We start from the raw sequence: 16,410 nt of genomic DNA on the forward strand, positions 1-16,410 counted from the left end.
ATTCCTGGGCTCAAGTGATTTGTCCGCCTTGGTCTCCCAAAGTGCTGGGATTTCAGGTATAAACCACCATATCTGGCAAAAGCCCTTATTTAAACAAACCTGTAAGACTCATAGCTATTACTAGGACTTCAAGGTAACTTACTTACAACATAGCAATGAAAGGCCATACTTTGTCAAAGAAATAGATCTAAGGGCGAGGGCAGACACTGTACATCAAGAAGGTATACCTGCCTGCAAAGAAATCTGAGAATGTAGGAACTACTCAATTACTATATTGTCTTCAGCTACTCTCAAATCGAATGTTTTCCAAACTGGAAAAGCCACAGAAAACACAGTTATGGAAATATTTTAGGCTCGTAAAAAAAGAAAGATCCTACTGCTTAGAAATTTATAAGTGCAAAATTCAGTAATATGAATTTGAGAAAAATGATCCTTGCCAGAACTAAGACACCAACAGCTTTATATAATCTTCAACTTCATTTTCACTTTGGAATACTTCAAACTATTAGTTACTGTCTAAATTGCTAGAGAATACTACATGTTGTTCAATTTTAGCATGAAATCACACACATACTTTACAAATACTCAATGAATATTAAGTTAAAAATGAACATTAAGGTGCTTCATAAAAAAATGGTTAATGGTGAAAAAATATCTAAATTAACTTATCTCTTAATAGTAAATAAAGCATTTTCTTTTACTTTGAATGCTAAAGTAGTAGTGAGCAACTATATTTAAAACATGGTTTGTTGTCTGTGGCTTTTAAATTACACTGTAAAGCATCTGATAGGACCAGTACTGTTAATATTTGACATATTGAGATGTCACCAAATTTGCACATACACAATGGGAGATTCTCTGTGAGGTCAGTATTTTTATCTCAAATATTAAATGTATGTGTGTGTGAAGTGAGGGGTTAGTGTACTGGAAAAAGCACAGCTTTTGAGTCACAAAAATTAATGTTCAAATCCCAGCACCTCCCTAAACTAGCTAGGTGACTTTGGGCCAAGTTATTTAATCTGCTTTAAACAAAACTTTTCCACTAAGATGCAAATAAAATTGTAAGAAAGATTAAGTTGTTCTATATAAAATGCCTAATGTAGGGTCTTCCACATAGTAGGTGCTCAATAAATGACAGTTACAGGGAGATTCCACTTTAATTTTGGACCATTAAAATGACTGTATTAATTAATGTTAAACAACGACTGCCTCATAATTAACACAAAGTACATCTTTACCCTGCTGTAACACCTAGAAAACCAAATCCCTTACTCAACTGAATGCCAACAAATATGCACCTTCTCCTTTAGCTCAAATATATTTTGCATGACCTTACATGAATTGCTTAGATAAAAGCTTTTTCTCTTCTGCTTTTGTTATTTTAAAGTACAGATGCATTTGAGTCATTTTCTCCTTTTGTTTCATATCCTTAAGATCCAAAGCTTCAAAGACAGAATGTCAGCATGCAGTCGATTTATAACTGAACTCTTGAAGAGACACTGAAGAATTACCTTGTCAATCACCCCAAGGACTCTGAAGGCCTTCAGCTCCTCGGCAGGGCTTCTTAGGTTCCAAGGGGGCCTTGAACTTAGTGATCCTGGAGGCTAATGGAAGATATCAAAGATTATACATCAATCAGGGAGGTACTTGAAGGAAGGCTGCCTGCTGAAGCAAATGCCAGGCCAAAGGAAACTAAATCATCATAAATCAGAGAATGGAAAGATGAAAGGAAGAAGTTTCTGTTTGTCGGTAATATAAGATTTTAAAAAATAAAAAATAAAGAAAAGCAAAAAGAAAAAGCAAGAAAAAAGTTGCAAGTAAATAAATCATAACATTGAAAACAAAATTTTAAAAAGAAAAATTAATGAGCTGATACAGTTTCTACAGCAATAATTCAGACCATACAGCTATCATAAAACTTTGTTACAAATGGATAACTGGCCAATAATCAATCACAGTCTTATATTTAGCCCAGACACCTCAAAACTAATTTGGAAGTAGGGGAACTAAAAAATAATATAATAATAAGCACACATGGAGAGGGAGGGGCACAAGCCATTTCCTCTCATCATGAAGCTACAGTCCTATAATTGTTACTTTATAGATGATGTGTTTTCAGAGGTACTGATCCATTCAAATTCAGCTAGAAAAATTACCAATAATGGTGAAAAATTAAGAAGCTTCATCATATAACCAATAATTACTAAAACTAAGCCTGCTTACGGAATGATTTACAAGAGAAAGAAATTTTTCTTCAAATATCTGAATATCTGTGATGGGGAAAACTATCTGTTAGCTACAAAAAAAAATCAGTGAACACGGGGGAACATTTAAATTCTGCACACAATTTTAAAATAACCCTAACTACCGCTTATTAGTTTTAGTGTTTCCCTATCAGTAAAATAAGCCATCAAATTAGATAAATTCTAAGGGGACCTCCATATGGCATTTACAACAATAAAGTATTGCTACGTGAACGCTTACATTAAAATGGTGATGCTGCAAAGGACAACAGGAGACATAAAGCCTTATTACTTAGAGCAGACCTTACTGCTATCAAAAATCTATTAGAATACAGAGGAAACATTCTGCCCTATGAAGGGAAGGTAAAATATCCTGATCAAACATCATGGTAAGAGAATTACTGAGATACCATTTTGGATCCTTTAAGTCTCTACAGACCAACATCACTAGACAGACATCTCCTTGAGAATAGAAAATGTGCCTTATTCATTTCTATATTCACAGTGTCTAGCATATTGCTAGTGTTTAGTTAGTTGGAAGATGTGAGGAAGATCAGAAATGAGGAGAGGCGGGAGGAAGGAGGTAATGTAGGGAGACAGGTTACTTGGAAAATTAGGTGTCATTTACAACTGAGAAAACCACTTACGAAATTTTCTAAAAGCAGCAATTCTAACTGCTTTCAATTTTTGATTTAGCACGCAAACAATAATTTAAATGTACCCGAAATGAGATTTAAGTTTTAAAGGAGACTTATTTCTTAAAGATACTTGAGAAAGTTGGTGATAGTGACAATTAGACTAGATAACCTTTAAAATTGATTTAATTTATACCTCTTAGATACATTTTTAAAATATTTATTTAATATCTCAGTTCATGAGGTGTTGAGCTAGGTGCCATTAAAAACAGGTATTTCTGCCTTCCTATGAGCTTAAAAACTAAGGGAAACCTTTTTAGGGCCATAAAAACATCTGGCAAGGTATTTTAGTGTTATAATATGTAAACAGACGCATAACAGAAATAATCTCTTCTGTTTTTGGGGTTTTTTTTTTTTTTTTTTTTTGAGATGGAGTTTCACTCTTGTCACCCAGGCTGGAGTGCAGTGGCATGATCTTGGCTTACTGCAACCTCTGCCTCCCAAGTTCAAGCAATCCTCCTGCCTCAGCCTCCTGAGTAGCTGGGATTATAGGTGCCTAACACCATGCCCAGCTAATTTTTTTATTTTTAGTAGAGATGTGGTTTCACCATGTTGGTCAAGCTGGTTTCAAACTCCTGACCTTAGGTGACTCACCCACCTCAGCCTCCCAAAGTGCTGGGATTACAGGCAAAGGATTACAGCCACAGCACCCAGCCAGTAGAAACAGTCTTTTCTATCTTCATTTATATTGTTTCATCTCTATTCCTCCCCCATACCAGGTGATACACTTATAGGAAGTTAGTATTACATAATTCCTACTTTACAGATGAATAAAGGGATTCTCAGAATGCTGGAGTGTTTATCTCAGGAAGAGAGACAGTGGAAGAACTCTAACTACTTACTCTAAAGCTTGCAGTCCTTTTACTAACCAACACATTCTGATAATTAAAAATTCCTGGGCCGGGCGCGGTAGCTCACACCTGTAATCCCAGCACTTTGGGAGGCCGAGGCGGGTAAATCACGAGGTCAAGAGATCGAGACCATCCTGGTCAACATGGTGAAACCCCGTCTCTACTAAAAATACAAAAAAATTGGCTGGGCATGGTGGCGCATGCCTTTAATCCAAGCTACTCAGGAGGCAGAGGGAGGAGAATTGCCTGAACCCAGGAGGCGGAGGTTGCAGTGAGCTGAGATCGCACCATTGCACTCCAGCCTGGGTCACAAGAGTGAAACTCTGTCTCAAAAAAAAAAAAAAAAAAAAAAATTCCTTTTCTGCTGCTGCTTCTTGCTACAAGAACGAGTAAGAACTGCCTGTGATTTTGTCAAAAGGAATGCTAAGGAAAAGTGATAAGGGGGAAAAATAATACTTGAAATGATATTTTATCCATTACATTTGTCTTTGAAAATATGGCCAAGTATCTCCAACATCCCTACCTCCTATTTATACCTTCTTATTCACAGATGTCACTGGACCTTTCAGTTTCCAAAGAAAGTTATTAGTTCACTTTGGCAATCTGAAGAGCAAAGAAAGCAAGCTGCAAAATCTCTACTGCATCTTTCAAGGAATAATTTCTGTGCACCTACTACGTGCATGATAACTGAAAGGGTTCAGTCTAACCTCAAGAAGTTCACCATTTATTTGAGGAGATAAGACAAATAAATGAAAAGTTAAATAACAATAAAATATTATCTTAAAAATACGGGACTACACAGATACACCATTAGTATAAAAAATCATGGTCTCAGAAAGATGGGGACTACAGGTGATTTTAAATGCTATGTGGAAATTAGATTAGGAAAAGGACAGTCTATACTGTATACAATTGGAAAGCATTAGCTTGGAGAGGAAAAGTTGTTCAAATTGGAGAACAGAGGAAAATATATACTTAGGGTCAGTTTTCACAGGCCTTGAATGTCAACAAGAAAAGTCTTGACTATATATGTTCTCCAAAGTCTAGATAACAAGTTTTTAAATGAGAAATACCCAATGAACACAGTCATTTAGTAAGGTGACTCTTACAAAGATGGGAATGGGGAAATTGAAGGGGGAATGACCAAAGGCAAAGAGATCATTAAAGTTCTCTTTCTACTTTAACCATCTGTAAAAGTTTGAGATCACAGAAATGAACAAAGAAAGATCATGAAATAAAATCATCAATAAAAAAACTGTATTTCTCATATGTAGTGCTTAAATTGGGTAGAATCCTATAGATCTAATCCTTTCTTCAGATGGCAAAAGGACATACAAATCCACATAATTTTAAGAGCAAAAAGAGACCTTATAGATCAAGTCCAATTTTTGTTTTCAGGTAAGAAAACTGAGATGCATCAAGGTTAGCAAAAGTAGGTAATAGATAAGAGGGGATTCAATCCTACTTACAAAATAATAGCATGTTGTTATGGGAAACTCAGTCCATTGTGCTATGAAGCGCAATGGGGGAAAGCAGTGTATTTCTAGGTAACATGACTGAGTTCCTTGATGGAAAAGTAACATTTTCCCTTACATTTATTAGCTCTTATAGCAGAAGATGCCTCAAGAGGCAAAGAGTAGTTGTATTTGTCTACACCAGGACTAAAGACAAAGGAAGAGAGGCAAGAATACATGATGACCCAACAATCTTCAAAAGCAGAGGTGGCAAGCACATATCAATCAACTGGTCAAGCCCATGGCAGGCATCTCTGTTAATCCCACAGCCTCACAACTCTTCTCAACACAATGTTCCTGGCAGCCAATACTCATGGATTAGAAATGGCACACTAGTTAAAATCTACTTACTATTCCTGTTCTCACTCTGTCACTGAGGCTGGAGTGCAGTGACATGATCTCAGCTCACTTCAACCTCAGCCTCCCAGGTTCAAATGATAACCTCATGTCTCAGCCTCCTGAGTAGCTGGGATTACAGGCATGTGCCATCACACCTAGATAATTTTGTTTTGTATTTTTAGTAGAGATGGAGTTTCACCATGTTGGCTAGGCTGGTCTTGAACTCCTGACCTCAAGTGATCCGCCTGCCTCAGCCTTCCAAAGTGCTGGGATTATAGGCCAGTTGTACATTCTTTAAACAGCTTTGTTCTGTTTGAGGACTTGTTTTCAAAGTTGCTGTTCAGCCTGCCCACAGTCTTTTTCACTTGATATTATTTCCTGTTCTCAATGAGATGTCTCTCTTTTCTTCCCAATCTGTTGGTGCAGTACTTCTTAAATTTTAACGTGTATGTGTCATCTGATGATCTTGTTAAAAAGAAGATTCTGATTGAGTAGGTCTGATATTCTGCATTTCCACCAAGCTCTCAGGTGATGCTGAGGCCGCTGGTTCACCAACCACATTTAGAATAGGGTTACTTACTCTTCCTCAAATAGCTTAAGAGAGAGTAATCATTACTGTGGGAAAATAAGTAATCAAGGATAAAAGGAAAGCACCACAAAGAATGTATCAAGAAATCACACTGAACTCTGATGTCTAACTGTGCCAGAGCTCCTGAATTTGGCTTCATCCATGAATGTTTACATGGCTTTACAAAGACTTTCATGGGCAATCTACCAAACCTAATACCCAGTCTTCTGAGCAGCACTAGGTCACATCTCAAGCCTGACACTTAATTGCAGGCCTATTACTGACTTAAGCACATGTCTCACTGAGGGTAAATTTAAAGTATTTTCTAAGGAATAATGGAAAAATATCAACTAATAATACAAGCAAACAAAATGCACAATAGAAAAATACTTTCAATATTATTATATCAGTTGTATTCAAAATCTACAAATATTCAGATAAGTCATATATTCTACATATTAATTTTCATTCACATCTTACTTTTTCTAAATTTGATCTTGAGTTTAAATTCCTATACCTAAAAAAAGTAAAAAAAACTATTTTCCAGGGAGATCCTCTTTGAACATTAATTCTTAAATCATTCAATGTTGTCTACAATTTTTTTTAAAGAAAGAAATCTGTCTCCTTCAGTTAAGATTTCACCTTTACTTAAAAAAACTCATTTCCTTTTTATCTGAAACCTGCTCCTAAATTTTCTTGGAGCCTTTTAATAACAAAGCAATGAAGAAAAGAGTAATAGAGTGCTTTTTTTCCTTTCTGTGCTTTTGTGAAAGGATATTAACATGAATGACTGGGAAACTTAGGACTTTTATATTTACTATATAAGAATCTCTAAAGTCCAATAAAGCAAACACTTAAAACATCAAAGAAAACCTGACTGGATGGAGTCATGGCTTACTGTACCAAAGAAGAAAACTATAATTAACAAAAATTTAAAAACCAAAAAAGGGTTCCTTCATTGTCTTCATCAACTAGGCTAGAAAGAAATGTTTGCACACTAATTTCAGAGATAAATAATATCTGCTTTGCACTGAATTTGAGCTAAAGGGGACTTTGAAATCATTTATACAAATCCTCTCATCATGTTGGTTGAAATTTAGGCCCAGTGATGGTTAAAGAAGAGAAATAATGAATTCACCAAACTAATCACAACCCTCTGGAAGACATTTAACTTGAATTATACATAAGAAAATAAGCATGCTCTTGGCCAGAAAGGGCCAGGCTTAACAAAATCACATACAAAAGGAAAATTTAAAAACAAATGTTTACCATAACAGAAAAATACTGTGCCTACTCTCTTCTAGCCTCCTTGCCTAAGAACTGAAAAAATCCTACATAACAAATGAGATTCAGAAGGCAACACTTTTTATCCTTTCTGATAGAATTTCCCATTATTCTACATGGCTCTTACCAGTCTAACTTTGTTTGCTCAACTATGTACATATATGGGTCCTCAACTATGCTACAGGATTTTCAAGAGCAGAAATCGTGCCATCATCTTTTGTATAACTTCAAAGTATATCTAGTTTGATTCTACATACAGTCTCAACACATGCTTAATGAATTACTGTATAATCAAATGTAATCAGCATTCCTACATTAGATCTCTTCTGTTTTATTTTCATTAGAAGTTATGCTTGGGCCAGGCACAGTGGCTTACACCTGTAATCTCACCATTTTGGGAGGTCGAGGTGGGTGGATCTCGAGGTCAAGAGATCGAGACCATCCTGGCCAACATGGTGAAACCCTGTCTGTACTAAAGATACAAAAGTTGGGGAGGAGTCAAGATGGCGCTGTGAGAACAACCCAGGATTGGAGCTCTTCTCGTGGAATCTGCAAAAGGTGAGTCAGAGCGGATCTCCAGACTGATCTTTGTTGCCCACAGAACGGGGAAACTCCCAAGTATAAAAAAGACACGGGACGCCAGGCAGTAGGTCTGCCTGGCGAAGCCGGCAGCCAGGGCAGCGGCCGGCCCTACCCAGCAATACCCGCAGGGCGCGCTTGTCCGGGTGCCCTGTTGAACCGGCAACCTGAGACTTGAGAGGGCTGGACTTGAGACTGAACGAGACTTGGACAATAGGCCAGCCCAGGGGATTGCAGGGATTGGGATACCCAGTGGGACAAACAAAACCGCGATTTCAAACTATCCTGAGCAGACAGTCCGAGACGCTCTGTGGGGGAGGGGCGTCCACCACTACCGAGGCAACCCGCCCCAACTGAGATACACGCCCACTGCTGACGCAGCCAGCCGTTGCCGAGGCAACCCGTCCCAACTGAGATACACGCCCAGCAGCCAGCCATTGCCGAGGCAACCCGCCCCAACTGAGATACACGCCCACTGCTGACGCAGCCAGCCGTTGCCGAGGCAACCCATCCCTACTGAGATACACGCCCACTGCTGACGCAGCCTGCCGTTGCTGAGGCAACACGCTACAACGAAGAGACTCCGCCGCAGGGCGTGGCGGAGACCACAGCAGAGCCGGCAGGAACAGCGCGAATCACACAACAGTAGGGCGGAGCCTCGGCAGCCAAACAGTGGCTAGTCTGCCTTCTAGCTGGGCAGGACACCTGATCGGTCATCCAAAAATAAAGCCCAAACCCCTCAACACAGAGCATTTGAGAAAAAAAAAAAAAAAAAGGGTTTTTTAATGAGCTCTGTTGCAGCAGAATCAAACATAGCAGCATAACAGCCCTGAATGAACAACAGAGTGCACAGCTCAGCAATTAAACCCCTATAAAGTACAAACTGTCTCCTCAAGCAGCTCCCTGACCCCTCTATATCCAAAAGACTGACATTAGGCAGGCATCATCCTGGACAAAGAGAGCAGAAAAAGAAACTGGTAGCATCCCTCGCTGTGCCACGGCTACTAGAGGTGCACCCCAGACAAGCAGGGTCTGGAGCGGACCTCAGCAGTCGTACAGTGAAGGGGCTAGACTGGTAGAAGGAAAACCAAGCAACAGAAATACTTCATCATCAACATTCTGGGTGTCCACTCAGAGACCCAAACGAAAAGTCAGCAACTACACAGACGACCAGCGGACAAATCCACAAAGATGGGAACAAACCAGCGCAAAAAGGAGGAAAACACCCAAAACCAGAACACCTCACCTCCTAGAAAGGACCAAAACTCCTCACCAGCAAGGGAGCAAAGCTGGACGGAGAATGACTGTGACGAAATGACGGAATTAGACTTCAGAAGATGGATAATGAGAAACTTTTGTGAGCTAAAAGATCATGTATTAAATCAATGCAAAGAAACTAAGAACCTTGAAAAAAGATTCGAGGAAATGATAACAAGAATGGATACCTTAGAGAGGAATATGAATGAATTAAAGGAGCTGAAAAACACAATACGAGAACTTCGCGAAGCAAACACAAGTTTCAATAGCCGAATTGACCAAGCAGAAGAAAGAATATCTGAAGTCGAAGACCAACTCAATGAAATAAAACGAGAAACCAAGATCAGAGAAAAAAGCGCAAAAAGGAATGAACAAAGTCTCCAAGAAATGTGGGACTATGTGAAAAGACCTAACCTACGTTTGATAGGTGTACCAGAAGGGGACGAAGAGAATGAATCCAAGCTGGAAAATACTCTTCAGGACATCATCCAGGAAAATTTCCCCCACCTAGCAAGACAAGCCAACACTCAATTGCAGGAAATACAGAGAACACCACAAAGATATTCCGCAAGAAGAGCAACCCCAAGGCATATAATCGTCAGATTCAACAGGGTTGAAATAAAGGAGAGAATACTAAGGGCAGCCAGAGAGAAAGGTCGGGTCACCCACAAAGGGAAGCCCATCAGACTCACAGCAGATCTCTCGGCAGAAACACTACAAGCCAGAAGAGAGTGGGGGCCAATATTCAACATTCTTAAAGAAAAGAACTTTCAACCCAGAATTTCATATCCAGCCAAACTGAGCTTCAGAAGTGAAGGAAGAATAAAATCCTTTGTGAACAAGCAAGTACTCAGAGATTTTGTCACCACCAGGCCTGCTTTACAAGAGCTCCTAAAAGAGGCACTTCACATAGAAAGGATCAATCAGTACCAGCCATTCCAAAATCACACTGAATGCTAAAGAGCTTCAACATAATGAAGAATCTACAACAACTAACAGGCAAAACAGCCACTTAGCATCAAAATCGCAGTATCAAATTCACACATAACAATATTAACCCTAAATGTAAATGGACTAAATGCACCAATCAAAAGACACAGACTGGCAAATTGGATAAAAATCCAAAACCCATCAGTGTGCTGTATCCAGGAAACCCATCTCACATGCAAGGATACACAAAGGCTCAAAATAAAGGAATGGAGGAAGATTTACCAAGCTAATGGAAAGCAAAAAAAAGCAGGAGTTGCAATTCTCATCTCTGATAAAATAGACTTTAAAGCAACAAAGATCAAAAGAGACAAAGAAGGCCATTACATAATGGTAAAAGGATCGATACAACAAGAAGAGCTAACGATCCTAAACATATATGGACCCAACACAGGAGCACCCAGATACATAAGGCAAGTTCTTAATGACTTACAAAAGGACTTAGACTCCCACACAATAATAGTGGGAGACTTTAACACTCCACTGTCAATACTAGACAGATCAACCAGACAGAAAATCAACAAGGATATCCAGGGCTTGAACTCAGACCTGGAGCAAGCAAACCTGGTGGACATTTACAGAACTCTCCACCCCAAATCCACAGAATACACATTCTTCTCAGCACCACATCACACCTACTCTAAAATTGACCACATAATTGGAAGTAAAGCACTGCTCAACAAATGCAAAACAACTGAAATCATAACAAACAGCCTCTCAGACCATAGTGCAATCAAGTTAGAACTCAGAATTCAGAAACCGACCCAGAACTGCACAGCTTCATGGAAACTGAACAACTGGCTCTTGAATGTTGACTGGGTAAACAACGAAATGAAGGCAGAAATAAAGAAGTTCTTCAAAACCAATGAGAACGAAGACACAACGTGCCAGAACCTCTGGGACACATTTAAAGCAGTCTCTAGAGGAAAGTATATAGCAATAAGTGCCCATATGAGGAGAATGGAGAGATCCAAAATTGACACCCTATCGTCAAAATTGAAAGAGCTAGAGGAGCAAGATCAAAAAAACTCAAAACCCAGCAGAAGACAAGAAATTACTAAGATCAGAGCTGAGCTGAAGGAGATTGAGACACGAAAAACCCTTCAAAAAATCAATAAATCCAAGAGCTGGTTTTTTGAAAAGATCAACAAAATAGACAGACCACTAGCCAGATTGATTAAAAAAAAGAGAGAGAACAACCAAATAGATGCAATAAAAAATGATAAAGGGGAAATCACCACAGATTCCACAGAAATTCAAACCATCATCAGAGAATATTACAAACAACTATATGCGCATAAACTAGTAAACCTGGAAGAAATGGATAAATTCCTGGACTCCTGTGTCCTCCCAAGCCTAAACCAGGAGGAAGCAGAAACTATGAATAGACCAATAACAAGGTCTGAAGTCGAGGCAGCAATTAAGAGCCTACCTCACAAAAAAAGCCCAGGTCCAGACGGGTTCACAGCCGAATTCTACCAGACACACAAGGAGGAGCTGGTACCATTCCTTCTAAAACTATTTCAAACAATCCAAAAAGAGGGAATCCTTCCCAAATCATTTTACGAGACCAACATCATCCTGATACCAAAACCCGGCAGAGACCCAACGAGAAAAGAAAACTTCAGGCCAATATCCATGATGAACATAGATGCAAAAATCTTCAATAAAATATTGGCAAGCCGATTGCAACAGCAAATCAAAAAACTAATTCATCATGATCAAGTAGGATTCATCCCAGGGATGCAAGGCTGGTTCAACATACGCAAGTCTATCAACATAATTCACCACATAAACAGAACCAAAAACAAAAACCACATGATTATCTCAATTGACGCAGAGAAGGCATTTGACAAAATTCAACAGCCCTTTATGCTAAAAACCCTCAATAAACTCGGTATCGATGGAACGTATCTCAAAGTAATAAAAGCTATTTATGACAAACCAACAGCCAATATCATACTGAATGGGCAAAAACTGGAAGCATTCCCTTTGAAATCTGGCACTAGACAAGGATGCCCTCTCTCACCACTCCTATTCAATATAGTACTGGAAGTTCTAGCCAGAGCAATCAGGCAAGAAAAAGAAATAAAGGGTATTCAAATAGGAAAGGTGGAAGCCAAATTGTCTCTATTTGCAGACGACATGATAGTATACCTAGAAGACCCCATTGCCTCAGCCCAAAAACTCCTGAAACTGATAAACAACTTCAGCAAAGTCTCAGGATATAAAATCAATGTGCAAAAATCACAAGCATTCGTCTACACCAATAACAGACTTAAAGAGAGCCAAATCAAGAGCGAACTGCCATTCGCAATTGCTACAAAAAGAATAAAATACCTTGGAATACAACTCACAAGGAACGTAAGGGACCTCTTCAAGGAGAACTACAAACCACTGCTCAACGAAATCAGAGACGACACAAACAGATGGAGAAACATTCCATGTTCATGGTTAGGAAGAATTAATATCGTGAAAATGGCTATACTGCCCAAAGTAATTTACAGAATCAACGCTATCCCCATCAAGCTACCATTGACTTTCTTCACAGAACTGGAAAAAACCACCATGAACTTCATATGGAACCAAAAGAGAGCCCGCATAGCCAAGTCAATTCTAAGCAAAAAGAACACAGCGGGGGGCATCACACTACCGGATTTCAAACTATACTACAAGGCTACAGTAATCAAAACAGCATGGTACTGGTACCAAAACAGAGATATAGACCAATGGAACAAAACAGAGGCACCGGAGGCAACACAACATACATACAACTATACAATCTTTGATAAACCTGACAAAAACAAGCAATGGGGCAAGGATTCCCTGTTTAACAAACGGTGTTGGGAAAACTGGCTAGCCATGTGCAGAAAGCAGAAACTGGACCCCTTCCTGACACCTTACACTAAAATTAACTCCAGATGGATTAAAGACTTAAACATAAGACCTGGCACCATAAAAACCCTAGAAGGAAATCTAGGCAAAACTATCCAGGACATAGGAGTAGGCAAGGACTTCATGAACAAAACACCAAAAGCATTGGCAACAAAAGCCAAAATAGACAAATGGGACCTAATGAAACTCCACAGCTTCTGCACGGCAAAAGAAACAGTCACTAGAGTGGATCGGCAACCAACAGAATGGGAAAAAATTTTCGCAGTCTACCCATCTGACAAAGGGCTGATATCCAGAATTTACAAAGAACTCAAGCAGATTCACAGGAAAAAAACAAACAAGCCCATTCAAAAGTGGGCAAAGGATACGAACAGATACTTTACGAAAGAAGACATATATGAGGCCAACAATCATATGAAAAAATGCTCATCGTCACTGGTCATCAGAGAGATGCAAATCAAAACCACATTGAGATACCATCTCACGCCAGTTAGAATGGCGATCATTAAAAAATCTGGAGACAACAGATGCTGGAGAGGATGTGGAGAAAAAGGAACACTTTTACACTGTTGGTGGGAGTGTAAATTAGTTCAACCATTGTGGAAGACAGTGTGGCGATTCCTCAAGGCCTTAGAAATAGAAATTCCATTTGACCCAGCAATCCCATTACTGGGTATATACCCAAAAGACTATAAATCGTTCTACTATAAGGACACATGTACATGAATGTTCATTGCAGCACTGTTTACAATAGCAAAGACCTGGAATCAACCCAAATGCCCATTGATAATAGACTGGATTGGAAAAATGTGGCACATATACACCATGGAATATTATGCAGCAATCAGAAATGATGAGTTCATGTTGTTTGTAGGGACATGGATGAATCTGGAGAACATTATCCTCAGCAAACTGACACAAGAACAGAAAATGAAACACCGCATATTCTCACTCATAGGTGGGTGATGAAAAATGAGAACACATGGACACAGAAAGGGGAGTACTAAACACTGGGGTCTATTGGGGGGAAAAGGGGAGGGCCAGTGGGAGGGGGAGGTGGGGAGGGATAGCCTGGGGAGAAATGCCAAATGTGGGTGAAGGGGAGAAGAAAAGCAAAGCACACTGCCATGTGTGTACCTACGCAACTGTCTCACATGCTCTGCTCATGTACCCCAAAACCTATAATCAAATAAAAAATTAAAAAAAAAAAAAAAAAAAGTTATGTGGGCATTGGTGGCATGTTCCTGGAGTCCCAGCTACTAGGGAGGCTGAGGCAGAATTGCTTGAACCCAGGAGATGGAGGTTGCAGTGAGCCGAGATCACTCCACTGTACTCCAGCCTGGTGACAGAGCAAGACTTCATCTCAAAAAAAAAGGGGGGCCAGGCATCATGGCTCACACCTGTAATCCCAGTTCTTTGGGAGGTTGAGGCGGGTGAATCACAAGGTCCAAAGTTTGAGACGAGCCTGACCAATGTGGTGAAACCTCATCTCTATTAAAAATACAAAAATTAGCCAGGCGTAGTGGTGCACACCTGTAATGCCAGCTACTCAGGAGACTGGGGCAGGAGAATCACTTGAACCTGGGAGGCAGAAGTTGCAGTGAGCCAAGATTGCATCACTGCACTCCAGCCTGGGTGACAGAGCGAGATTCTGTCTCAAAAAAAAAAAAAAAAAAAAGTTACACTTGAAGAAATTCTGACTGATGTATACTTCATGGTTCTATTCTTCTTGTCAAAATGATACAAGAGGCTCAACATATTCATTTACCTAAGAAATTACTGCTTCATAGACATGCCTACAGGAAACTAACAGAAACGCAAAAGTAGGAGGATTACATGAATAAATATAGGTAGACCATTCAAATTTAATGTTATAAGAATGAATAGAATATTGGTAATTTTAAATCCCTAAAACTTTTAGAATATATACAAGATGGATTTAGTAAAACAAGTTCACAGGGAATTATGTTAATGCTTTTATCAGTGCCACCCCCAAAATGAAATTGAGCATAACACATTAGTACTCCATAGGAGGAAGGTTGCCAATCCCATGGAAAATGGGAATTGAATCAAAGTAATGTTTACAGAAATATTCCACTTAAAAAGATAAAATTCAATGTCAAAAAGGTAAAGGAAATAAATTTAATAATATAATTACAAGAACAAATAACAGAGAATAAAATAAGATTACCAAACAGAATACAGACTAGAAGAGTCACAGTAATTCACAATCTGAAAATGAATCAGTTGAATAATGTCATTTGAAACATAATCATTATGTTCTAATAATATATTACCTGCAAGATGAAATACAATCTTTCTGTCCTATAAGAAATGGTCAGACACTTGACATCAGAATGTCTCAGAGTGTCTTACACTGATTAGCACAGTGCTAATAGCTGTTATCATTTTCAAAAAGCATACCAATCATAAAAAGAGGTGGGAAAAAGTATATAAGCAGCATATAAAGGAGAAATGAAGAATGAGGCTAAAACTTAAGTCTTTGGTTTATGGGCTGATCTTTGTGCTAGAGAGGCACTTGATTTATGTGTATATGTATAATCCACATGAGTGCTTTTTTTTTTTTTTTTTTGACACAGAGTTTCACTCCTGTTACCCAGGCTGGAGTGCAATGGGGCAATCTCAACTCACCACAACTGCTGCCTCCCAGGTTCAAGCAATTCTTCTCAGCCTCCCGAGTATCTGGGATTACAGACATGCGCCATCACACCCAGCTAATTTTGTATTTTTAGTAGAGACGGGGTTTCTCCATGTTGGTCAGGCTGGTCTTGAACTCCTGACCTCAGGTGATCCGCCCACCTCAGCCTCCCAAAATTCTGGGATTATAGGCGTGAGCCACTGCAACCAGCCTGAGCGATTTTTTTTTAACTTCATTTAATCCTAATAACTACCCAGCAAAAAATTATTATATCCTCTGACATTCAGAGTGGGATTAAGTATCTTGTCCAATCTTCTATGACTCCGAGTGGCAGAGTTGGATATAAACAAGCCTGCCTGACTCTTAGATCAATTAAGAAAGTATATACTTTTCCCATCTCCAGAAGACATAATTCTTAAATTGCATTAGAAAAACTTAGTTTGATATAAAGAAAAAATAACAGAAGTTTCCTCCAGAAATTTGTCAAATCCAAGTTGATATGGCATAAAACAAAAATAATCTTCAATGTTTCTAATGTT

The 16,410-nt window shown here is 39.0% G+C and overlaps 1 protein-coding gene across 19 annotated transcripts in view; it reads right to left on the reverse strand.

Annotated features, from left to right (window-relative positions):
• Window positions 1–16,410, reverse strand: part of RPS6KC1 (ribosomal protein S6 kinase C1) — a 336,154-nt gene that overhangs the window by 218,881 nt on the left and 100,863 nt on the right. For 15 of the 19 annotated variants that reach the window (XR_013529733.1, XR_004737005.3, XR_004737002.3 and 12 more), the window contains one exon: window positions 1,512–1,604. The exons of the other annotated variants lie outside the window; for them this stretch is intronic. Coding sequence is in view for 9 of the 15 variants with exons in the window: in XM_035280951.3 (XP_035136842.1) it covers window positions 1,512–1,604 (93 nt within the window). In the remaining 6 variants the exon portion in view is untranslated. The remainder of the gene's footprint in view (window positions 1–1,511; window positions 1,605–16,410) is intronic. 19 annotated transcript variants of the gene reach the window in all.

The sequence above is a fragment of the Callithrix jacchus genome, chromosome 19, assembly GCF_049354715.1.
Source record: "Callithrix jacchus isolate 240 chromosome 19, calJac240_pri, whole genome shotgun sequence".
In the NCBI taxonomy this organism is placed as follows: Eukaryota; Metazoa; Chordata; class Mammalia; order Primates; family Cebidae; genus Callithrix; species Callithrix jacchus.